Source organism: Nyctibius grandis, chromosome 1 (genome assembly GCF_013368605.1).
Source record: "Nyctibius grandis isolate bNycGra1 chromosome 1, bNycGra1.pri, whole genome shotgun sequence".
Lineage (NCBI taxonomy): Eukaryota > Metazoa > Chordata > Aves > Nyctibiiformes > Nyctibiidae > Nyctibius > Nyctibius grandis.
The window spans coordinates 111,893,893-111,918,674 of record NC_090658.1 but is presented as its reverse complement, the minus strand read 5'-3'; the positions used below and the strand labels follow the sequence as shown (position 1 = coordinate 111,918,674).

General features: G+C 37.8%; 1 protein-coding gene across 4 annotated transcripts in view; it reads left to right on the top strand.

Moving 5' to 3' along the window:
* Positions 1 to 24,782, top strand: part of MYT1L (myelin transcription factor 1 like) — a 129,381-nt gene that overhangs the window by 77,924 nt on the left and 26,675 nt on the right. For all 4 annotated transcript variants that reach the window (XM_068395869.1, XM_068395857.1, XM_068395846.1 and 1 more), the window contains exons 14-16: positions 17,360 to 17,422; positions 21,384 to 21,467; positions 22,799 to 23,020. In XM_068395869.1, the coding sequence (XP_068251970.1) occupies positions 17,360 to 17,422; positions 21,384 to 21,467; positions 22,799 to 23,020 (369 nt within the window). The remainder of the gene's footprint in view (positions 1 to 17,359; positions 17,423 to 21,383; positions 21,468 to 22,798; positions 23,021 to 24,782) is intronic.

Genomic DNA, 24,782 nt, shown 5'->3' with positions numbered 1-24,782 from the left:
CGTGGTGTATTTGGAGTAATGTTCAAAATTACTAGAGTTAGTCATTTGTAATTATAGTGTTTTATTAAGTTATCTGCAATGTTATGGTAAAGCAAACTGCGGTTTTCAATGTGTTATTAAATTGCAAGTTAGCGTGCAAGTCTACTTTAAGTTATTAAAAACAAAACCAAGGAACATAGATCCCCAGTATTAGTTCATCTATAAGGAATAATCTTTCCCATTTTGTTCAGCTAGATCCTTGGGCCGAGTGAAATTAGGAATCTCATGTGGTTTCAGTGGGTTTTTTTTGCATTTTTGTTTCCTGTATTTATTGCAGATTTCCACTTGGATACCTTATCTTTGATGGCAGCATGCATGCCTGGCCAGAACAGAACACCTTGGGCTCTGTTCCTGCACTTCTCAATACTCAAATGGGCACTGTAGGTTATACCTAGCATTTCCAACCTCATGTTGTGTGGTGTTATGACAATGTCCTTTGTATAGAAACCCATCATCTGCAGCAACCTCATCTCTGTAGTCGCAATAAGTTTTACATATGGAAGTGGCTGGGCTTTTTTTCTGTTAGAATAACTCATTCAGACTCTGGTAAGGTTGAGTCATTCCATTTTTCTCACTTAAGTCTGTCAACTTTTGTCTCCAAAATGGAAAATACTTGAGTTCTGTTTACATAAGACCTTTCATCGTTGTTTTCATTACTGAGACGTAGTCTTAAAAGCATGTACTCTCTAAAAAGCTTCTTAAAAGCCATCTGCATATCAGTACCTCTGATGCTGTGAAATGTTCCATGCAGGCACAGAATTGTTTGCATGAAGCACCTTGCAGAATCAGGGCCTTAGTAAGTTTTCAGTACCATGAAATGCTTTGAAATTAGAGGCTTCATTTGCACAGTGGCATCTACTATACCTGAATCACTTATGGCCTCTTTCTTTATGTACTTCATTGTGTAAAACAAAAGATATTGGTAGCTGTACTTTATTACTGTTTGGATTTTAATCTCTATTTAAAACCATTTGCCACTTAGTTATCACCCAAAATAGTCTTAATTCAGATGAACGTTGACTGAATTAGAGTATTTTATCAAAACAACCTGTATGACTTAAGAGTCTAAACTTTGTTTTCAGAAGGAATGTAAGTGCTGGGCATCCACATCCCTGCAACTTCTATATGCCTAACTTTGAAAGTGGAATTCAGTCTCTGCAATAACGACTTAGGCGGTTTTGAAGATACAACCCTCAGTTCCTAAACTCTCTACTAATCACCAAATATTTCAGTGTGAATGTTTATTTGACAGTTTATTTTAATTTTCAAAACTTTTCTCTTGTCAGTCATTCCAGTGCCATTCTGTGGCAGCTAAGCAGCTATTCTGAGAGGAGCACTTAATTGTGATTAATTATCAATGAATTTGCTTCGTGATGTTATATGCCCAATGAATCTCTCTAAGGCCTTCTTGTCTTGGAGTCTTTCCATTTGTACAGTTGCCTCCGCCTTCCTTGGGTTTGATCATACTTCTTTGTCGTTGAATGTGTCCTACATAATTAATCTCATTCAGCCTGGCATTTGCTCGTATTCAATTCAAGGGTCTTTTCTTTGGCACAATTTAGTTATTGTGCAAACTGCCATTGTGATGTTGATCATTTTTGCTTCAAATCAACAGATCATAACCAATTGCTCATTCCATCCAGATCCGCAAAGATCTGCAACATGATGCTGTGGTATATCCCAAGTGCTGAGGCAATCCCCATGGGAAGTTGCATAAACTATACAGTTGTTAAAAGGGGAATTACAAGTGCAGTGTTTTGCACTTTCTGTGTTTGGTCAGACTTGCCAAAACCCTTTAATATATACCCCAAAATAAAAGTAATTTTGTCACTCGACATCCTAAATATGATTGTCTGGATCCTCAGTTGATGTAAATTAGCATAGTTCCATTGCCTTCAGTGGAGTTACGCTAAGATACAACAGTGATGATCTGGGCAGATGCCCTCAGCTGCTCTCTTGGGTTAGCATTCATGTTTGATTGCCTTATTTAAATATTTTGAAGTTATAAAATTCCTTGCATTGTTTGGTTTCTTAGAATGGCCAATTGCTAACTCGATTACTTGGTGTCTGTATCTGTACAGTAACATCTGATTTTGCCATGCAGTTAAGTTCACCCCTTTATTTTTATCTCAGTGCTATTGGGACTTTATGTGGCACACATTTTTTTCAGCACTGTGGTATCTATATCAATGTTTTATATCTCTAAAATATCCCATATCCCTCATAAACACCTCATCATAATCTTCTTTTATGATATTTTTTGTATTCCCAGTAAGTGGAATTTACATCTGCTCATCTGCATGTAAAAACTGCTCTTCTACCCTAACACACACAGAATTTCCACTGCTTCAAAGTCTGCTGGTTTCTCTCCTACAGATAACGACATTGTGCTCTTTCAGCATGGGCTCATTTGGTGTACAGTGTGTGAAACAACCTTAGACTTTGAGGAGTATTTTAACACTGGCCATCCTTAATTATTTTTGTATGCTTGACTGTGCTTACGCTGCACTCAACTCCAGCAGTACCTGTTTTCTGTAATAAAAAAGAGGCAGAGGAGGACTGCAGTATAAGCATATTACTACTGTTATCTATTATTATTTGGACGGTGGTAAAAATTAAATCTAAATAAATTATATTTAAGATGCAGTTTCCAGAGTTATGCTATTTACATAGTTTCCTTAAAATTTTCAGCTGTAGTCAATCAGAGTGATATTTAAAATGCCATCTTCAGGCTTCAGAGTTAACACTACACAGAGATGAACAGAATCTAGTTTCCAAATTTTCAGACTGCAAATTAATGAGGACATCATTATGAAAGCATATCATCAGCTCAAAAGAGCTATAAATATGATTTATTCAAAAGAGATTAGATACTGGAGCACTTTCCTTCTGTATTAAGTAGGAAAGGAATCAAATCATGCAGATGCAGTTTATGAGAAAACCAAGCCATAGTCTTTCTTTTCTATTCTTTTTTTTTTTTTTAACAGGTAGAGAGCTATTTTTTACAGGCCAGTCAGTCTGGCACTTTTCTTGAACACATAACTGACACAAAAAGCATGTTAAAGCAGACTTAGTGAAAATATCAGCTTACTCATTTTGCCTGTAAAACAACAAGCTTACATATTTTTTGTTTGCTTGTATGAACTGATGATAGCTGAAAGAACTAAAATGACCCTGTGTTAAATGCAGTCTACTGAATGCTGAATTCAGACTTTAATAGGTAAACAACATATAATTTACTATTTGACCATATGAATCTATAATTCAGCCATGAGTTAGACATGATATCAGACAATAAATATAAAAATGAAAAAAACTCTTGGTTATTTCCTGCAAATATTTGTATATTTTTAAGTACCAGGGTTATTCTTTAAAAGGGAGTGAATTCAGTACCTGACATTTTAACTTGTGTGTATTTCACAAATAAGTTTTAATTTAAAAGCTGTAAATGTTGGGTATGCTGGACACGGCAGAGATAAATCGCTGTTTTTCTTCCCCGTGAGTACGAGGTATAAACAAATTATGGTAAAAAACAAGGAAATAATAAAAATTTATATGAAAAGAACTGAATAATTTAAAAAAATTATAGATTGTGGGTTTCTCCTCAAGGCTTCTCCAGGAACCATTGTAGGTGGTGATTTGTTTTCCTCTGATGAACTAATCAAGAAACATCTGTCAGGAAAGCGTAAGTATGTTCCATAAGTAGGTGTAATGGAGGAGGGGCAAGGGCCTTGTCTTTCAGTAACACCCAATACACCTGTTGTGACTTCAGTGTGAAGAATCTGAAAGAATGGAATTATTAAGAAATTTTTTTTCTTTGTTTTTTTAAGCCAGCTAAGGTTTAATCCTCAAGACTCCCGTTCTCAGAAAAAGACTCAATGGTTCTAAGTCTTTCCTGAGACCTGATCCAAAGTCCTCTTAAGTCAGTGGAAAACCTCCCACCATCTTTAGCTGACCTTGGATCTGAGATTATGTTCTGTAACTTCAAAAAACTTTACCTGAGCAGCATGTTTTTAATGGAGTGAGAACAATATTGCAGAGCCAAATTCCATGCATAACCCCATGAGCAGAATTTGCACTCCTTAACACTTGACAAAACCAGTTTCAGGTTGATAACTGTCATAGGCAGAGTCCTACCATTACTTATTTTACAAGAAAAAGGTATTTTTAAGGTATTAATTGGTCAAATATAGGTAAGGAAGTTCTTTAACTTTTGTTTTACTTCTATTTAATACAACAAACCTCTGTAGATTAAAAATAAATAATATTTAATACATACGAGAGGTAATTGGCTGCCAGTTTGTATGCGAAACTTGTATCCAGAATACAATGTTTTAACCATAGTTTACCTGATTTTAATTCCATTTTTACAAATTTTGGTATTAACTCTACTGAAGCCAGAGTAAATGCTACTGATTCACAAATGGGTAATAAGTAAACACATCAGGACCACTTATCTCTAATTTTTGCAAAAATTCTTGTGAATGTTAATGTAGCACAGACCAAATGTGTTTTATATCTTCATATAGAGTCTTATGTAACCAAGAATGATCTCAAAAATCATTTTACTCCATCTTAAAGTTTAAAAGCCGTTATTTCAAGGTAGTGGGATTGTCTTTAATGCTAAGAAAAACTTTTTTTGTCTGTTCATGTCACTGAAAATACTTTCCATTCAAAACTGAAGTAAAGGTAATTAGTAAGATATTTAGCCAAAGGGTACTTTTTTCTTATAAATTTCCCTTATAAATAAAAAAGGGAAATACAGCAGTTTCTAAGGACACTGCCAATGGATTAAATTCTGTCCAAGAGATACAGTCCACAACAATGAATACTGGGAAGTGGCAACCTATGGGAGACACTTCTGTAAGATGTAGTTTGCTGGGTAACCTGTTGCACAGTCTTTTTGACCTTCCTGAATTCATCTTAAATTAGTGGTTTTCCTATGGCTGAATGGGTGTTAAGGCTGGAATTCCGCCTATTCCTAGTTCATGCCAGGAGTTTAATAAGATGCTCTTCTTCCAAGTTGTGTATAGCTGAGGATCACAACCTCTGAGCTAATCAATACAGAGAATTTGTGTTTCAGCTATGCTTCTGCCTTGCCTATTATTCTCCCAAATCCTTGTCAGGGGGCATTTAATTAGCAGGAATATTTGTGAGGACAGTGATTTTTAAAAAATATTTTGTTTGAGGTTGAATAGAGATTGTAAAAATTCACTCTGAAAATAAAAAGTTTATGGTTCCTTTTCACCAGCCTGGAAAGAAAAAAGTATTAATCAATGTTTAGATGAGATCTGTATCAACGCTAACCAAGTGAGTTAGAAATCAGAGTAAGGAGCAGTAAATACATGCTTAGGGACATTTGGCTATAAGCACACAAAACCAAGTGATTTTGGAAAAGAAATGTATTGCTTTAAAAAATCAGAGGGGAACCTTTTTCTTGTAAAAATCACGTAAGGAAAAGTTGTTAGCCTCTCACTCAAGGCTACTTTTCTAATTCTGCAGTGCATGAGAGCTCTGAGCCCTAAGGTATAATAGAGCATGAGCACTTTCTCTCTCTGCCTGCATTCCTGACTGTGAGCAAAGTGTTTCTGCGTGAGCGAGCTGTTTTCTACCTTGCAGTACACAGTCACACAATGCCATCGTGCTGCACAGCCGTTTATCCCTGTTTGTAACCTCCGACCTCTCCAGCACTCTGCGCAGCTGTTTAGGAAACGATTCCTGCAGCTATTAGACTGCAAAATTGAAGTGGCTCTTTCATGAAATGTTTGCGGTATAAACCAAGCTCACACTGCCTAATCTTATGGGAGTTGCAGCAGGGGAAATTGTACAAAAGCGTGGGCTTTCTGCCTTTGTTAACTTTAAGGAGAAAGTGAGGAGCGCCGAAGTAAGAAAAGACACCAGAGCATATCCCGTGACAATAAAAAGCACAATTCATTTTCAAGTGCTCTACCTAATGATACCTTGGAACATTCTTATGAAGCTGGAATTACTACTTAAGTGCTGTTCAATACATTCTCAGATTCCAGCACAAGAAGGAATAGTTTAGCTTGGAACAGTTTTAATGGTCTTATCTGAGCTTCCTGCCCTCACTGAAGGGATGTCTTCTTTGTTCACATAGTGTGCAAACTGCCTCATACAGTCTGACAGGTCAGGGTGAAAAGGCACCAATTTCAGGTTATTGAATACCATACTAAAAGCTCCATTGTTTCTTTTACTGCTACCCAGACAGCTGCAACGTCCTTTCAGGAGGGAGAGGAAACTCCGAAGCAGAGGCAGATGGATGCCCGGAGTAGAAACTGGGAGTATTGGCTCAGGCACATAGTCCCTTTCACTGATCAGGACGTTTGGTGTGATCCACTTTATCTGCCTCACTGAGAATTTCTGGGCACTTATTAGCTCTGCAAACTGGACTTCAAAGTCATTTTCAATTGTTGAAAAGAACATATACAAATATTTCAAATATATACAACTATACAAAGAAATATACAAATATTTCAAATTTATATACAAGAAATTGGCTGATGGTTGAAGAAGGGTTGATGGTATCAAGAAGGGACTGAAATCAAGTAGAATGATAGCGCTTGATCTTTCTGGAAGTAAGCCTGTAAAGAAAAGTTGCACCTGTACTGCAAACAGGAGGCCAAACAGTGTGCTCTCTGATACATCTTCTAAGACCTGTTACAGAATTGTAAGATTTACAGAATTGTAAGATCATGGATACAGGGACCTCCAAATGTTACCTAGTCCAAACTCCTGTTCAGACCAAGTCCAGTTGGAGCAGGTTGCTCAGGACTTTGTCCAGTCAAGCTTTGAGAATCTCCAAGGTTAGTGTTCCCACAATCTGTTCTAGTGTTTGACCAGCCTGATGGTAATTTTTATTTCCTTTATAATGAGTCGGACTTTCCCATGCTGAACCTTGTCCCCATTGCCTCTCATTCTTCAGCTGTGCAGCTCTGAGAAAACTTTTGCTATGCCTTCACCACACCATCCTGTTAGGTATTCATGGACAGAAATAAGATTGTGTTTTACACTTTTCTTCATAAGAATGAACAAGCCAGCTCTCTCAGCCTCATATATCAAGTGCTCCAGGCCCATAACCATCCTGCAACATCTTGTAGCAATGCAAACTTGCAGCTTAGTGTTTGTAGTTCTCAGAGCGCTGGGAAGAATACAAATGACAACGTGCCCTCCTAAGTGTTACTTCATTAAGGCTGATTTGTTTGCCCACTGTCTACCATCTCAGACTACCTCAAGGCAATAGGATGGAGTAATTGTAGAGGTGGGCAATGATGTGATTGTTCCCAACCTGTCCTCCTTGCCGATAGGTTCATGACTGGACTTACTCTAAGAATTTTTCCCTTCAATATTAATTAAGTCTTCCATAACATTGCAGGCATAAGTTAAATTCAAGTAAATGGTGAGGTTATACTTAAAACTCAGTGTAGATGGAGCATGAGTCTCAAGTCAATTGGACTAAAAATTAGAGCATGTATGAGAATTTCTCAAAAATTAGTATAAACTCACACAGAAAATCAGTAACAAAACTGCCCTTAGCTGTACTGTTCATTATCCTTCTTACTAGACCAAACTGCCTCTCACAGTCTGATATAATTCACACTCAGTATTTTCACATTTCCTCACTTGGGCTTCTGACAAATGTTTTTAGGCCTAGAGGGAAAAAGCTGCTTGTTTTCATGAAATGAAAACTGAATGATTCTACTCTTTTTCTGTTGACTCTTCACCTCCAAAACAGAAAGTAGTATCTCTGCTTTATCTGTTTGGGAAAGTGAAACCCTTGAGCGTTTGCTCCCTTTATCCAAATGTTAACCTGTCCCTGTTATCAGATGGCATGTGTTTTCAAATAGAAACACATACATTCAGAAGAGATTTAAAAGTCCATCCAGTACAGGAACTCTATAGCACAACAGCACTTCTCAAGGTTGCTAATGGGGACAGGGCAGTGACTGCATATGGAGCAAAACATACCTCTCAGCCTTACGATGCAGTTAGTCACCCAAACACATTTTACACGGAACTATTATGTTTACCTTATCTTACCTTTCTGAATGTGCACTGAAAATCATCTTTTTTATTGTTCTTTTGAAACAGTAGAGTAAGAAATAAGCTGTTAATAGTGAAGAAAAACCCAGCCCCTTGCATTTTCTGTCATTTGGACTATTTTAATGGGTTGGGGTTTCTTTTGCAGTCCTCTGAGCCTTCATGCTTCCCGTGATACATTTCCTAGATAAGTCAAAGGTGTTTACAATTGTATTCATTTATGGCTTTGCCATTATGCTAGACTGAGAGGACTCTCATTAGAGGCAGGTGTCCTGCTTCTTTCTTAATTATACAGGGCTAGAAATATTACCACCTATTTTGTAGGCTTACTCTTTCATACTGATATTTGATATACTATTTTGAAAGAGGACATATAAATTGAACTTTCTTCATGCTCTTATTCTTTCCATCCTTCCCACTCAGCCTTTCCTTTCCCCCTTACAGTTGATCCAACTGTCTCCATTCCTTTGATCCTCTGGAGTCCTTCTCTTGATCAGGTATTTGTACGTGCACAAGTTGAACAGTTCTGTTCAAATGAAAAACAGAAAAACAGAATAGTTAAGGAATGGCTAATGCTGGGTTATGCCCATTCTCTTCCCAATAACTTTAGTGGATTGTTAAGGACGCATATGATATGAAAGTTGTTGATTTGTTTCCTCTGCTTTTGGCAGTCCTAATCTGATAGCTTTTTTCAGCATTTCTTGGGGAGGCGCTGACTGTTTTGAGTCTTCCAGATCTGGAGATGTTGAAGTCATCCCAAACCTCCAGGAAACTCTCAGGAAGGACAGATTCAGGGTCATGCTGCTGTGCTCACCAGACCCTTTGGTAATTGCTTCACCTGGGAGAAGATATACAAAGTACAAAAGAGCAAAGCATGGAAGAAGCAGCAACATAGAGACAACAATTAAAGAATTATGCTATTGATAATTTTATGGTGTTCAAGGCAATCAGCAGGCTACTGACCTAACCACAACGTAAATCTCTTATCAGGGGGAAAATTCCCTACTTTAAAGAGTGCATTTTCAAAGTACTCAACATTTGACCTAATTTTAATTTAACTTTGTGTTAAAACTTCCATTTACATCATAAATGGAAAAGTTAGGCCAGTTGTAAGAGCTTTTGAAGACACCTTTTAAGGTGAAGAATACCAAAATGCTATACCTGTGCTACTGTCTTCGAGTGCTTCTCTTGGACCCATTTTCACATACAGGGAGCAACAGAAATCAAGTCACTAGCTGTTCTGCAAGCCCTGAATGAACCAGTCTTGCTGTGCAGTGGCTGTGTGGCAGATATTCCTGAGAGGCTTAGTGGTTCCCATTTTAATAGACCAGCCAGGGCTAGGACATTCTTCTTCAGAAATGAATGTGTCTAGTCAAAATTACTGAAAAAAGCCCATGTCATTTTTTTTTTCCAAGCACAGGCTTGCAGCAATGCTATTAGGAGACAGAGAACTCACATGGCTTTGCTCCCTAGTTGTAGGGCATGTTGTCTTAAGGCTATCTTCCCCTGCATTTTTCTTTGTGCCTCGATCATTTTATGTTATTCCTTCACTATAAAAATGAAGCTTTTTTTTGAAGGCTGAGGTGTTTGGAAATGAACGTTTGAATTTGCATATGTTGGAACTGATTCATCCCTGGTGCCAAGGAAGTTCTCTCTGCTGCGGGGAGGGGATCTGCAGCTGGCCGGTGCTGCCTCCAAGGCAGGCGATGCTGGCAGGAGAGAAAGTGTGGGCAAGGTGCCCAGGGAGGGAGCTGATTCACAGCTTCCCCCTGGCAGCTTCTGTGAACGGAGCACCCCCTGGGTAGTGCACAGAAGCTATTTCACATTAGGCATATACCATGCCTTTGGCAACTGGCATGTTAGGCGGTATGTGCTGGTGCTAGATGTGAGAACAGCGGGCAGCACGTCATGGCACTTGCTGCTGGGAAGCTGGGAAGTCCTGACTGCTAGCAGAACAGGCAGCATGCAGAGGTGGTAACTGAAGGCACAGGAATATTTTTTCCAAGGCGATACAATTAATTTAAACGCATCGTGTGTATCTGTGCGTTCGAGTGCACAGCAATATTTTAAAGCCAGCATGATGCATTTTAGTGTGCTTATAGGAAAATGGATTTCAGTGTAATTAAAAAACATATCATGTTCTTTCTCACCCCCATATAGTTCAAAAAATGCAGGAATACAATACAGATAATACCAGCAGCTAAGGACAGAAAAATTGTACATGCAGGAAGTCAGGGAATTAATTAAATTTTACCTAAGGAGAATGGCATGCAGTCAGCAATCCCCAGTTTAGAACCATTCAGTTGCTGGGGATTTCTAGAGGCAAAGAGAGAGACAGAGCAATCTCTCAGGAGAGACAGAAGAGACTGACGTTACTCCACGAAGCCTCTGAGCCAAAATTATTTTAGTCTAAAGCCTGGACTAGCTCCATAGGCCTGGCATCATTCCCTCATGGATAGAAAGATTGTACAGTGAAAGTGGTAACAACAAATCCTTCCATTCTGTACTTCTTTCCAATCTCCAACCTGCACTTCTCCCAATGTCTTCTGAGAGGGCTCAGTAATGCCCTACCAGGAGTGATCCCTGCCTGGATCCCCCGATCTTCTGCCCATTCCTACTGGAACTGCACTGGATCCAATGCCAAAAAGCAACTGACAAGATAGAAGAAGATTTTTCTCAATTCACTCATTTGCCATTCCACCACAGGGTGGGGTTTTTTTTTGGCTTTTGTTATTTCCTCAAATGCTCCTCCTTTATATCTGCTGTAGTTTTGGGTTTTAAATTTTCCTATTACCTCCAATGAGGCCTATCATGTCAGTAGTGTTCTGCTAAGTAAGAAATGTTAGCAGTATTTTACATATGAAAAAGTAATATTTAGCACTTTTGCTAAAACTAAATTTCTGTGATTAAGTACTCCTTCTAGTTAGGCTGAATAGAGGGAAATCATTAACATATGAATCTAAGTTTCACTTCTTTTTTTATATTTGGCTTACGACACATCTTTATGAACCTTTGATATTTATAAGGGTCTGACTTCACATGCTTTTGTAGGTATATTTGTGAGGATTACAACATAGGTTTAGCCTTGAACATGAAACCATAGACTCAAGATCCAATGAAATATTTATTGTCTGTATACCTGTCCCACAGAGTTTATGTTGCCTCCGGAACCAATTCAAATGAGCTTCAAATGAGCTCTGAATGCAATTTGCAGAAATGCCCAGTGCTAGCCTGGTTCTGCTCCTTTTGAAGCCAGTGATAAAGCTTACAAGGACTCTAATGAAAATAAAAGAGTGCAACATACTTAAAATGACTCATTGTGTCTTGGTAGCCAAGAAATTCTGTGTTAAGGTTTCACAACACACAGCATTTTCTCCCCTGACACAAGGATGCAATGTGGTCATCTCAGCAATGTGAGAGGACCACAAGCAATGCAGACTAAGGAAAAGATAAAATCAGCTGGGAGAAAAGAGCAGGAGTACAAGAAGGGTGATGAAAGACAAGATAATGGAAAGAAACAACAAAGAGGAGGAAAGAAGAAAGAGCTGTCGACTTCAAGGTTATTAGAGATCACAAAAGGAGGAAAGGATGAGGGAGGAACAGAGAATGAAGACATCCGCCAAAGAGGACAGAGAAAAAAGAAGCAAAAGGGAGAGAAAATTTAAAAGTGACAAGAAGAGACAATGAGGAAGGAAAAGGATCTGGAAAAGGAAGGAGTAGAATGTGGAAGTGAAACACTGGAGAGGAATATGGATGGAAAGCAAACCATGGGGCAAAAGCAAATGGAGGTTCTGCTCCACTGTAGGAAAAGGATAACAGATTGAAAATTGGGAGAAAGAGGCATTAGGGAAGAAAATGGAAGGAGTAAAATGCAGAGTGAAGAAGTATGTAGATGTGCAGCTTCATTGAGGGAAATTAAGAGCAAACAAATCCGTCCTAACAAGTTTTTCATTGCAAATTCACAGATAGGTTGTGTAGGTAAAGGGTTTTTGTCTAGGTATCAAAAGAAAGTATCAACATTTTAGGAATTCAGAAGTCAAATGCTATGTTAAAAAATAGACAATAAAAGACAACAGGGCAGAAGTGGAAAAGCATCTGTGTTCCTACTGGCATTAGACCAGACAACAACTTTTCTTCTGTGTCTTCATGAGGAAAAGGATCAGCAGCATTCCCACTTCATGTACTTAATTAGAGCTTGACAATCTACCAAAATACCTGGGACTGAAAATAAGATTTAGAAATTTACACATCCAGATTTCTTTCACAGAGCTGGCTAGAACAGTAATGGCTGGGGGGCATTGCTCTGACTGCTCAGAAAGGTAAAGGCAGATGAGTTGCTGATTTCTGTCCAGTTCCTGCTAAATAGATGTTTTTATAACAATAACCACAACCCTGACTGTTACTGACACACCCATGGCCAAAAAAATCTCTGCTGAGAACCATGCAACTCTGTTTATGATCTCTCTTCTCACCCTGGAGTCCTCCCTGCAGGTCAGTGGTGAGTGGCATAGGAAGGAACTGGAAGAAAACTTGTCCTCTCTTTTGGCCTCTTAAACAGTTATAGGGGACTTGTTTGTCAAGAGCAATAAATATTTATACAATAAACTTACCGTACCTTACAGAAAACTCCATTTCTTAATTTCTTAATTTGACAAAGCTTCTACTTGTCCCTTCCCTTTCTTGCCCACTCCCGTTTTTTTCTCCTTCCTCACATATTCAATTCAGGGAACTGCAAACACAGTATCTTTACAGGTTTACTTTTGTAACCTTTTGTTTCTGGACTACCTGACTAGAAAAAAAACCCCACACAATATTTTGTTTATGAATCTACGTGTAGTTTCAGAAGATGTATGGCTTTATAGCTGCAAACAGAGCAGTGAACAGGAACGTCTGCTTTTAGCCTGTTTTCCTCTTCTGTGTCAAGTCATTTAGCCTCTCTATGCCCCAGTTTTCCTCTGCCAAACTCTTCCCTTTTTCAAAGCAGTGTTGTGAGATTTTTATCCATTAATATTTGTAAAATACTTTCCGATCTTCAGATGAAAGATAGAAATGCAAAGTATTATTGTGTCTGTCTTCCAGCAGACCAACCTATGAATTCCACTCCTGGTGATTCAGTTAAATAAAACAATCTCAAATACATTGAAACCACCAGACAATAAAAAATTCTACATTCTGCTATGAAAAAATCCCACAGGAAACAATTATATTTCTCTAGCCTTTCTGAACCTTCAACAGAAAATCACACCTGTACTATAGAGATTGACAGCGTGGTCAAAATAAAACTATGGAAAAGTTATAATTTTCTATTAAATCCCAGTTCTTTTGCAGTGTAGAACGTTCTGAAGAACCATTCTGAATTTTTGCACAGCTTATCTGGTTTACTCCCCCATTCAATTCGATATGATTTTTCTTTTGGGTTGCTAGTTACATCTGCTTTAAATATTTACTTAGTAATTTATAGGATACATATTCTGTCTGGTAGACTATATTATTTATATGTGTGTTCATTTATTTACTTAAGGGAAGATTGGATCCACAAGGTAGTAGCTGCTCAGTGCTGTAAACTGAACAATAAAAGTAACATCAGTCTTTAGAGCTGATACCCCAGCTTATTAATAACAGGTCATGAAAGGTATTTTGTAGCAACCCATTGCAATTGAATCCCAGTATAGTTTGGTGGGCCCTAGAAAGGAGTACTATCTGATGGTTCTTGGCATGGCCAGTGTGAGAGAAATTGATTCAGTTCCATGGGAGAAAATTTCTTCAGCACAAAAACAAAACATGAAATCAGTTTACCATAATCAGAATTGGCAATGCTCTTCACCTTTATTAGTGGCTGTTATTATTTCTTTATTTCTAGAGTGGCCTCTGAGTGCTATTATTAGTCCCCCAAGAGCAATAGCTAAAAAAAAAAGTACACAGTGTGCAAATCTGCCAATTCATGTGAAAACTACAGCCTAAATTAATAACATGCCCTTTCCTTAGTGAAAACCAGGCTGTACTGATAAGTGCAGTGAGGCTGAAAGTGTGCAGAGGGAGAGGGCTTGGTGCAGGGCACAGAAGGGGCTGAGGGTACTTGAAGGGGCAAGAGACAGAAGAGATTATATTGGTTACAGTTGCTAAAACTGTCTCTGATGATTGAATTAAACATTATCACCCTATTTAGCGAAAAATACAACCATGTGTTACAGTGACCAAACGTTTGTTTGCGTGGTCTGCTGAATTTGGGCTTGTATAATTCTAGATCCAAGGTTTCCATTCGGTTGTACACATATAAACTGGTCAAACCTTAAAGACAAGATTTGACTGAGATGGAAATAGGATTCACTGTGTTGCTGAATCTCAACTGAAGGTTTCCAAGAGAGAGAAAGAGGGAGCCTGAGGTTGAGCCTGAGCTCAAGCCTCAGCGCAGGCTCTGAGTTGTGGTCAGGCTGTGTGTGCTGCCAAAACTTCCATGAGTGCTGCCTCCTCCCTAGGGCAGTGCAATCCTTCTGGTTCCAAAAAGCTGTTGTCATTTTGTGGTAAAATCTCTGAAAGGGAAAAAAAGGCAGTGTGTTCATTATATTGCAGATTACTATATCTTTGTTTTATCAGTATATTGTAGAGATAATTTATGTTTTAAAATAAATTTTAAAAGTAAGTCAACCAAAGCTATACACAATAATGAGGACAAAACTACCTCGGTTCTGTCTTTGCACCTTTGTGTAATGTCCTGTTTGGTCTCACGCTAGTTAAACTATAAATCTAAATATGCAAGCTACATGTAAGCTTATCTAGCTCTGGTAGACCTAGATGAAGGCCTAGGAATACAGGTTTAAATGTGTATCTTACTTGTAGTCTGCTATGCTGATGTGAGCTGTTTCTTTTTTTCTGAGCTAAGCTTGCAGCAAGACTTTTAACCATTGGCTTTTGGAAAAACCCTCCCAGAGTCCATTTGGACATTGCAGCCATTTGCCCCCCAGTCCCAGGAACCTCCCTAAGTTCCTTCAAGCTGCCAAAAGTCTTTTTTAATTGCTGCACACTTTCAGTCCTTTCCTCAGTAAAGAATGGGTAGTAGGGCTTACATGTATTTATCTCAGTTTGGCTCTCACCTTTTCTTTCGTTCCTGCTATTGAATCTAAGCCCAATACTGAATCCAGCTGCCACAGCTGTTGCTGTTCTGCTGCCTATCCTGCTTTCTGCTTACGCTTATGTTCCCAAAAAAAGCTTCTCTGGGATATTCTGTGAAGTGAATGGAACATCAAGGCAGTGCTAACTGAATTCCCGTTCACTGACAAGCTCTTTCTTTTACTGGATGCCCTGAATTTGTGGTAAAGTGCTAGTATTATATGTTCTGAACTTCACTCTTTGCAGGGTGAGTTCCTTTTGTCACCTCACTCTTCACGGTACTAAAGTATTTCCTTTGCTGCAATAAGCTATTATGTAGAGTCTACAAATAAGCTTCTGATTCTGACAAATTACATTCACTTTAAGTAAGTGAGGAAACTGAATATCTCTTTTTCCACTTACTCTGATATTCATTTTCAAAGGGTTTCACGTCACTTGCCTCTTATAAGCACCTGTTCATGTATTTTTCTGGCATTGTTGCACATACATATGATCCAATAAGTCAAATATGTATAAGTAGTAGTTGATAGTAAGGTAGTAGGGTATATGCAAGTCCTATGTATGATCAGACATTCTGAAAATAGAGACTCACAATTCCAGTGGTACAAGGACTTGTAATTGCCTCCTTACCTAATTTGCTTAGGATAGCAAATAAATACTGTAATAACTTTATAGCTGAAACAGACTGCTGTATATCTGCATGCTATATTTCACAGTGGTTATAAACACTTCCCATAGAATGGAAACAGTGGTAAAGATAAATGATCCAGGGTTTTAAAATGTTCTTAAATGTTTTAAAAATGTTCTTATCAACTGCACTAAACTCTCATTTTGTCTGTTATGTTTAGGTCAAAATAAGCTTATGAGACTTGAAAACAAATATTATAGTGGCAAAATCAAAATCTGCAAGTTTAATTTATCTCTTTCAAGGTTGCATTAATCATGTTTGAAAGTTGGCCATGCTGAGATCCTCAGAAGTAGGTAATGATTATTAGCTTTAAAGAGCTAAAATTCAGCCCCATTGCACTGAATTCTGGGTTGCTTAGTTCCTGATTTTAAGAAACTTTCAAGTCTCTGCAGAAACCTTTGTGAAACAAAAGTTTACCAGTATGGACCAACTTTGAGGAAAGCACACATATAACTAAAGGGTGAAAGCTAAAGTCTTCATGAACTCTGGATTCAAATAGTGAAAGAATTCAATGTTACAGAGATCTGATGTTTCAGAATGCAACATCTGAATTTGTGCGCATGCTTTTTTGAATTTGAATGCTTTCTTCAAAAGAAGCTTTAAAGCATGGCTAAAATTCAAAACTCAGGCTCAAGAAAAGTGACTTCTTGGAATTCATGTAGCATCCGTCTGTTCAGTAAAATGCATATAAATTAATTTTTCCTTTGTCTTTTCAGTGATTTAGTGTAGCAGTTCAAATACCAGCTAATGATTTTACTTAGCATTATAATTTAGCTTATTCTGTGGTGATCGCAATCATCTTCACAATGTAGAAAAAACACTCATTTTCTTTGAAGACTCTAATGTTGTTCAACTATTAGAAATCCTCTGATGGCTGTATCAGTGACTTCTCTGGCTGGTGCTGTAGCTGGGTGTTTGGGAGTGTTTGGGTGGGTTACCATTTCTCTGCATGAAGCCAGCATCACTGCCCTGTCTACACATTTCCTTCTCCTTAGGCATTTCCTTCGCTTCATGGAGAGGTGGAGGGGTCTCTCCATGGTGCAACCTTATGACACTGTGCAGTGGGATTAGAGCAATAGCTCTGATGGTAAACAAAATGGCTCGCTGTAGTGTTAGCCATTACCTAAGAACATACCACGGGGATATTCCATTTGCTGTCAACCCTACTCATTCCTGGTGATGTGGGGATGTCAGCTGCTGCTGGAAATCTCCACTAATGTGCCGATGCTAGAGATACCCAGAAAATGTTTGAGTGGGTAGATGAGGAGGCGCAAAGAAAAACATTTTATGAATGAAAAAAGTATGTTTGCCCCCGGTGTGGAATTAAGCTCAAGTTTAGCAATGGCTAGAGGTCCCCAGGGCTGGCACCTGTGGAAACAAGGACTGAGCCAGTTAATGTTTTTTAATGGGCAGTTATATCTTTCCTGTCAGTAACACCACTCCATATCTTTTCCATTATTATTCTAGGTGTCCCACCCCTGGGTGTGATGGCTCTGGGCATATTACTGGAAATTATGCTTCACATAGAAGGTACGTAAAGAGAAGGTTTTGTTCTTTAAATCAAACAACTGAAGGGCTAGAAGGGACCTCAACAGACCTGTCTTCCCTTTCTCAATACTGAAGTAGGATCAAGTGCTGTACATAGACGTAGGTTGGTCTAACTCATTCTATTTATCACCAATGAACAACATTTCTCACCTTCAGCATGGCTCACTACCCAAGTAGGTAGGAAGATTTTCACTGATATCTAGCAAAATCTTTGTGGAAAATGAATTCAGTTTTTCTACCTTCTCTGTTAGCCCAGGGAAACAATTCAACATTCATAAGTTTCTGCTGCTTTATGTTCTGAATGACTTAACTCTTCTCCTCACAGTCTTGCCTTTTCCGGACTCAAATCCCATTCCTACATTTTTTTCCCCACAAATTATATTTCCTGATTGTTCTTGTCAGTCTCTTCCAGACTCCTTCCGTATTTCTTGAAATGCAAAATTGGACCCAGTTCTTTTACCTCCTCTCCCAGCTGAAGCCTTACCAGCTTTAATCAGGGTGGAAAAACACCTCTTTTATCTAATATGCACCAGTCTTGCTAGTACATTCCAGAATAAATCTTGGCTTGTTTTTAAATCACAATGCATTGTACATAACTATGTCAGAAGAATGGAAAGAGAAATGTATGGATGAAAGCTGTTACCTTGACTGCCTAAACCATAACTGTGATCCTTACCAAGGGCCAAAGAAAGCTTCACATTTACTAATTAGGGTATTACTGGTAACCCCAAAATGAATTACTGTGGCAGCACTGTAAAGGTAATGTTACGAATGCTGTGTAATTAGCAGTTCCCCTGTGGCTAATTGAGAACTATAAATCGGTAGAGAGGAGGAGCACTATATTTTGTAAACAGCTGTCCACTGTTTAATCAAGGAATAATAGTGTAGCCCACCTCTCTTTCGTTAGTAAAGGCTCTTTACTCCCATTCATAGTAATACTGTTGAGTCTGGATATTTGCTTGCTTCACCAAGTCCCTGCAGTTTTACCATTGGCTATAACTAGTCAATACACAAATTCCCAGTTTAAATGTATTCTCACTAAAAGCAACAAACACTTTAAAGTCAAAACATAAATAACATAGACATTGGGTGTGTGCCATACCTTTACATGCTGTAAAAATGAAAGATCACGATAACAATTTCTGTAATGCACAGTCAAACATCAAAAGTACAAATAACATTATAAAGGAGAAGATGTAAACATTATAAAAGCACTTACATGATGAAGGAGATTAAATCACACTTTCAAAGGGATTTAAGGTCAAATTTAGAACTACATTTAACTATATGTGGATTTATCAGCTCACACCTCTACCAGTACTATGCTTGGTGTAATATGCCCCAACTTTGCTATTTCGTTAAGCTGTTTATGTATTTGGTCATCTGTTTAACCAGAAATAGGCAGGGCAGGGAAGATGCAGAAGGCAAAGTGTCACAAACAAGAAACGTAAAAGCTGGCAAGGTTAGCAGCGGAGAATCACTGCATGTCAGATCATTTTTTAAACCCTTTCCCTGGGCATTGTCTCCTGGTCGCTGTAGGACCAGACCATGAGCTGGATGATGTTACCCAGTTTCATCTGCAAATTTTTACATTCTTGTATTTTTGCAGATGAGCGCTGGAACAAGTTTTCATTTGATTCTGCAGCATACATAGTACACATGAAGATATAAAACACAATTCTTCAAAACTAAGTGATCTGAAATTTGTCCAGTCTGTTGGGATTTAACACATTCAACCTTTTGAAATGCTACCATGTCTGTATTGACCACATAACTCTTTTGTTTCTCTTCCACACCACCTCCGGCAGCCCCGGGTCCTTGGCTGCCTGTGGGCATGGAAGCACTGACACTGAAGGAGTAATGTCTTCTTTCCTTAAAACCAATGATGTCCCCAGGAGACCTGTCACGTTTACACAGAGCCAGCCCCACACTGTTCGGGTCATGGTATCTGTTGAGGCTGTTCTCTGAGGGGGTGAGGCTGGCAAAATGCACACTCTTTAAAAGAGCAGCAAACTAGTAGCCTAAATCTGGAGCTTTTAAGTGTGAAAGACACTGGCAGCACATTCACAGTGAAGCTTTCTAATTCCCACACTGAAAATTAGCGTTTACCTCTGCTTGCATCTGAGTTAGCATTTTTTTTTTGTATTGGATACTATCCCTTACAACCCTTTCAGTATCAGGAGGAGAGGAATGACAAACTTCTCTCCTAAATGGCTGCGATCATTTGTATTTAAAATGGCTGCTCAACAGCAAGCGCGTGAAGGCAGATTTAACTCTGCCATAACTGTCTACAGTTCCACATGCTCATTCAGTGTATGCAAGAAGTTATATCATAATATACCGGTGTTGAATTTCCCTTGTTGTCTTTTATCTTCATATATAAGAAATTAAACTGATATAAAAGTGAAGTAATATGTTTACTTTTTAATAGCTTCTGGTTATTATAGGATTAAAAAAAATTAAAGCAAAGGCTCATCGTTGACATATGTTTTCTTGGTGAATCTGCTGTCAGAGGAAAAATGAATTAATCATAACCTCAGGAGCTGTCTGTTGGAAATGTCTGTTTAGAGGACCTGAAAGGTCTTAGAATTTTCTAATAAATCATAGTGCTAGAATAGAAAGATCTATTAAAAAGAAGATGATGCACCAAAATACCAATAAGTAGGTGATAATTAAATTGATTTAATATGTAGAAAGCATTAAACTAACATTCTTCCCTTTCTTTAATTGACTTATTTATGACTACAGCATGCAAACTCTATTTTTGTCTATTTTTTTATTTACCAGCACAGAATTCTGTCTGTGATTGCATCACCCTTTTCTCTGCTTGTTCCTCTCAGTCATCACTGGTCTTGACAAGACAAAATAACTGAAAATTTTACTACCACTGTTTCTGTCTCTTCTTCCTAAAGACAGGACCTACTATAGAACACTGAAGTACCTTTTGTTATGCTGAAACAAAAATTTAGTCTTCTATTTCGTTTCTTTCTCTGCAGCAATTTTTCTTTACTGACACTACTTAGTCTCTCATCTCAATGCTTTTGAAGGCTGTGTTCTACTGATGGATTTCTTTTTTAATGTTGATATGTTAAGACAGAAATAACATTTAAATAGAAGACAAAGCGTGATTTTTGGATAGACATATTTGTGTCCTGAGACAGCAACTACTTAAAAAAGTCTGTAAATATCTATTAAAGTGATTGTCAAGTCTACTAAATGTTTTCTATAATGAATTTGTCATATGAAAAGGGAAATTGAACTTATAAAATCTTGGAATAGATATATCTTTTTCTATCTTGTGTCATTAAAAACTACATTTTCAGTGTCTAGTTAAGTGTAACGTTGCTTAGCCTAACATAATACTTAATCTCTACCAAATCTTTTTGTCTGGGTGAGTTCTGAGCACTTAAACTCTTTCTCAGAAAGCATTGTACAGCTCTGAACTCTGTCGTGTTTTTATTCAGCTGTTCTATAGGATTCTATGTTTGAGAAAGTTTGATAGTGTTTCTAATATGCTCCCTAGAGAAATCTTTAGTCCTGCCAAGAGATCCAAAGACTCCTGTTTTTTGAGCCTATTCTTCTGTCCCTCTCAGACATACAGAGGACGTAATGTCTCTCAGCCCTGAAACACTGCCTTCTGTTCCTTTTAAAGCTGTTGGTGCTGCTGCTGAGTCAGCTGGAGGGATTATTAGGCAGAGAGTTTTAAGAGCTGCTTTCCCTGGTTCCTCTTGGCCTGCCTGTGCGTGTGGTCTGCACTGTGCCTGCAGTCCTGCCCTGCATCGCAAACCGAGATGCGTGGATTCCCCCTCGTGGTTGCATCCTGCAGCTCTCCTTAATTAAACTGCCTGAGCTTTGGGTTTGGAAATTAGTTTTTCAGATAGAAAGCGTATCCCTTGTACTCAAGAATGAGAAATTACATTTTAAAATGTTTTCTTTCACTCAGTCTTTCAGGCTGTCCGCGAGCAAAGAAAAGTGGAATCAGGATAGCACAAAGCAAGGAAGACAAAGAAGACCAAGAGCCAATTAGGTGAGAACAAATATTGTCAAAGGGCCTTAATGTGTTTTATAAGGTCATACATATCTTCAGCTTTTTATTAAGGCATAAATGTTATTGTGTGATAGTTATACAAGAGCAGATGGCCACATTGATTTCTATGAGTGAATTGCAAATCAAGGATCTGTGCTGATTTATTCTAGCCAAGGATACAATCTTCTATAATTTAGAAACAGTTTTAAATATGTTTTTCACATGAAATTAAAAAATTACATAGATCTTTATCTCTAAAAAAAACCTTAAATGTGTTTACATACTATAGATAAACCATACATGCTAAATAAATTAGTTATGGGAACAGAGAACTGAATATTTATATGAGATTGCTGCAACAAATCTGACTATTCATGCAGTTTGCAAGAGGAACAAATGCCTACCTATAGGTCTTGGTTTCTTCTTGAAAGGTGCTCTGATACCAGTGGCCACTGAACTCAGCGGGTTTAGTGACTGCTTAGACCATTCAGGACTGGATCCTCAGTGGAGAATTGCAGCAATATTTTAGTGTAGGACAAACAGTGAAGTAACTGGCCTTGTTTTGACATGTGTTATGTAGTAGCATACTGAAAAAACATTATTTTCTTTAAACATTTCACTTTGAAGATTCTAACCTGTTCCTTCTAACCCTGGTTATCTGTTTTTTAGAAGCATACAGGGCAAATGTATGGGGGAATTCCCAAGTAAGGAAAAACATCAGATGAATACGGAACTGCCTTCACTGATCTCTCTAGGCTGTAGTGCATAGTTTATTATAATCTCTCCTATTCAGAGAGTGGATAAAGGTGCTCAGCATTTCTGTTGAGGCACTATGATCACTTTATACCAAACTGTTTATACCTAACATTTTCATGACTTCAGACAAGTCATCTTTAGATTCCATAAATATAAATAAAATGTATCAAGGATTATGCTAAGTAGGATTTTATGCTTATAGAGTTTTTATGGGCAATTGCCCTGCTGAGTAGAGCTTAGCAGTCAACATTTCAATTCCAGTGTGGTATTTACTGTAATGAACACCTGCAATTCAAATATATATCTCAGTTCTTTTGTTCCAATTGCACAGTATCAACAGCTGTGACTTCATCTACTGGCTAGCCTCTTTACAGTTTATCAAAGAACATTTTTTTTCATATTAGTAAAGTTCTACTTGTAATTTTACCTACTACAGGGTATCTTGGCTATTTTTAAGACCATAGTGCACGATTGTTCTTTTCTTTTCATGTCGGGTTTATTTTGACTTTGTTGTAGAGGCTAGCAGGTATATGATGGCAAGACAATAAAGTTTATCTCATCTATCTGCTATCCAGATGTCCAGTTCCTGGTTGTGATGGTCAGGGTCATATAACTGGAAAATATGCATCCCATCGCAGTGCGTCAGGGTGTCCTCTAGCTGCCAAAAGGCAAAAGGATGGGTACCTAAATGGCTCACAGTTCTCCTGGAAGTCAGTGAAGACGGAAGGAATGTCATGTCCAACCCCAGGATGTGATGGCTCAGGACATGTCAGTGGTAGTTTTCTTACTCATCGTAGGTGAGTAACTATGGCTTATATTTTTCACATATGCTTATTATTTAAATTAGATTAGCAAGATTTGAAATACAGCTTTTTGTCTTTGCATTTCTCTGTTCCTTTTGAATTTCATTATTACTTTGAAAATTAATCTTCCTACATATATTTGTAGATAACTGGAAAACAAGGTACATGATTTTTTTTGATGCAAGTCCTTGCAGGTAGAGACCTGAATCTGAATCTATAATACACAGAAAATTTTAGGGAAAAAAGTGTGCATGACAATAACTGTAAATCTGCTACTGCTTTATTGAGCGACTGGACAAATTACCTTAGGGTGGACTTTGTAATACACATCTAAATCCCCTTGGTTTTCAGAGATGTCAAACACATTGTTGGTTCCCAAACATCAGAACATTGAACTAAAGAATTTAAGGAACCGGTTCCATAAAAATAAAGTACTTTTATTCATTTGGTAATGAAAATGTTCGCTCAGAACAATAAATGTAGAATACAGCAGATTAATTAAAACTAATGGAATACAAATATTTGGCAAAAGAAATACAAAGCCCAATTTTTCATAAACTTAGCAAAAATAAGAGAACTTCAGTGATTACATTTTTCATTGCTTTTAAGAGAAGAAGGAAGGAGAGAGAAAGTGTCAAGTCTATTAGGGATAAATCTTGCTGCCATTTTAGGTATTAACGTATGAGGAAGCAAGGGTGTTCTTGGAGCTTTGGGTGGGAATCTCAGCCTGAACATGACTATAATGCCAGGGCAAATTTCTTATTATATAATCACTAATATAAAACTCTATTACTTCAAATATGTCAAGCCAATGTGCCTAATTTGTCACCCTTCTCCAGGCAGACCTCAGTTGAACTTCCGTACCTTTTAGTTAACTAAACCAACCTGATCTTGTTTTATAGTTAGTTCTAGATATAGAGGTGAAAAGTTTACTTCTTCCTTCTCTTGCCTGCAACTATTTCTTTTGATTCTTTCTTTGACAATCCTTTATAGCTTAACTCAAAAGCCTTACCCTTACTGCAACCTCTCCAGACTTTGTGCACATAGTTCCTATTTCTTATTTAGTTTCAGAGCTGTTTTTCTACTTAGGGTTTGTATGGCACCTACCATGAAGGGATTCTGGTCCATGACCTGAAGTGCTATTTAAGTGGTCAAGCATATTATGCAGCCTGCAGCTCCCATAGGTTTTAGGGAGCAGCAGATGTCCACATGTGAATTTAAGTTTCTGACTTTCAGTAAAATATCAGTATTAGTGTTTATATTTCAGTTTAGCTTTCTTCATAATGGTGTAACATTTATTTAACTCTTACAGATCTGTCACTAAAATTTTGAAAAGATTTTACTTTTAGTTGAAAGGTACAATGTAATTACTGAGAGATTGTTTTCAAGGACTATTTACGTAGTATTTACATCTTCAAGGAGAAAATTCTTGGAACAAGAATAACTAACTTCTAAAAGGAACGTACTGATACTAGTTTATCTGTTCTTCAAAATTAAAGGGCAAATGGTACCTAGCGATTTTTTTTTTAATAGGAATGTTTTCATGAAAAAAATAGAATTATATTTAATTTATTTTTTTGCAATAGAGAAACCTAAATATGACATTTAGCCACACAGCAGCCATGTGCTTTCTTGAGTACCATTACCTTAATTAGAAACTGAGGCATGTAAAAGGCTTACTTTTATAAGCCAGTTTTTGGGAAAAAAGGTCCATTGTTAGAGAGCACCAGAAGATGAAATGTTGCTTAAAAAGACT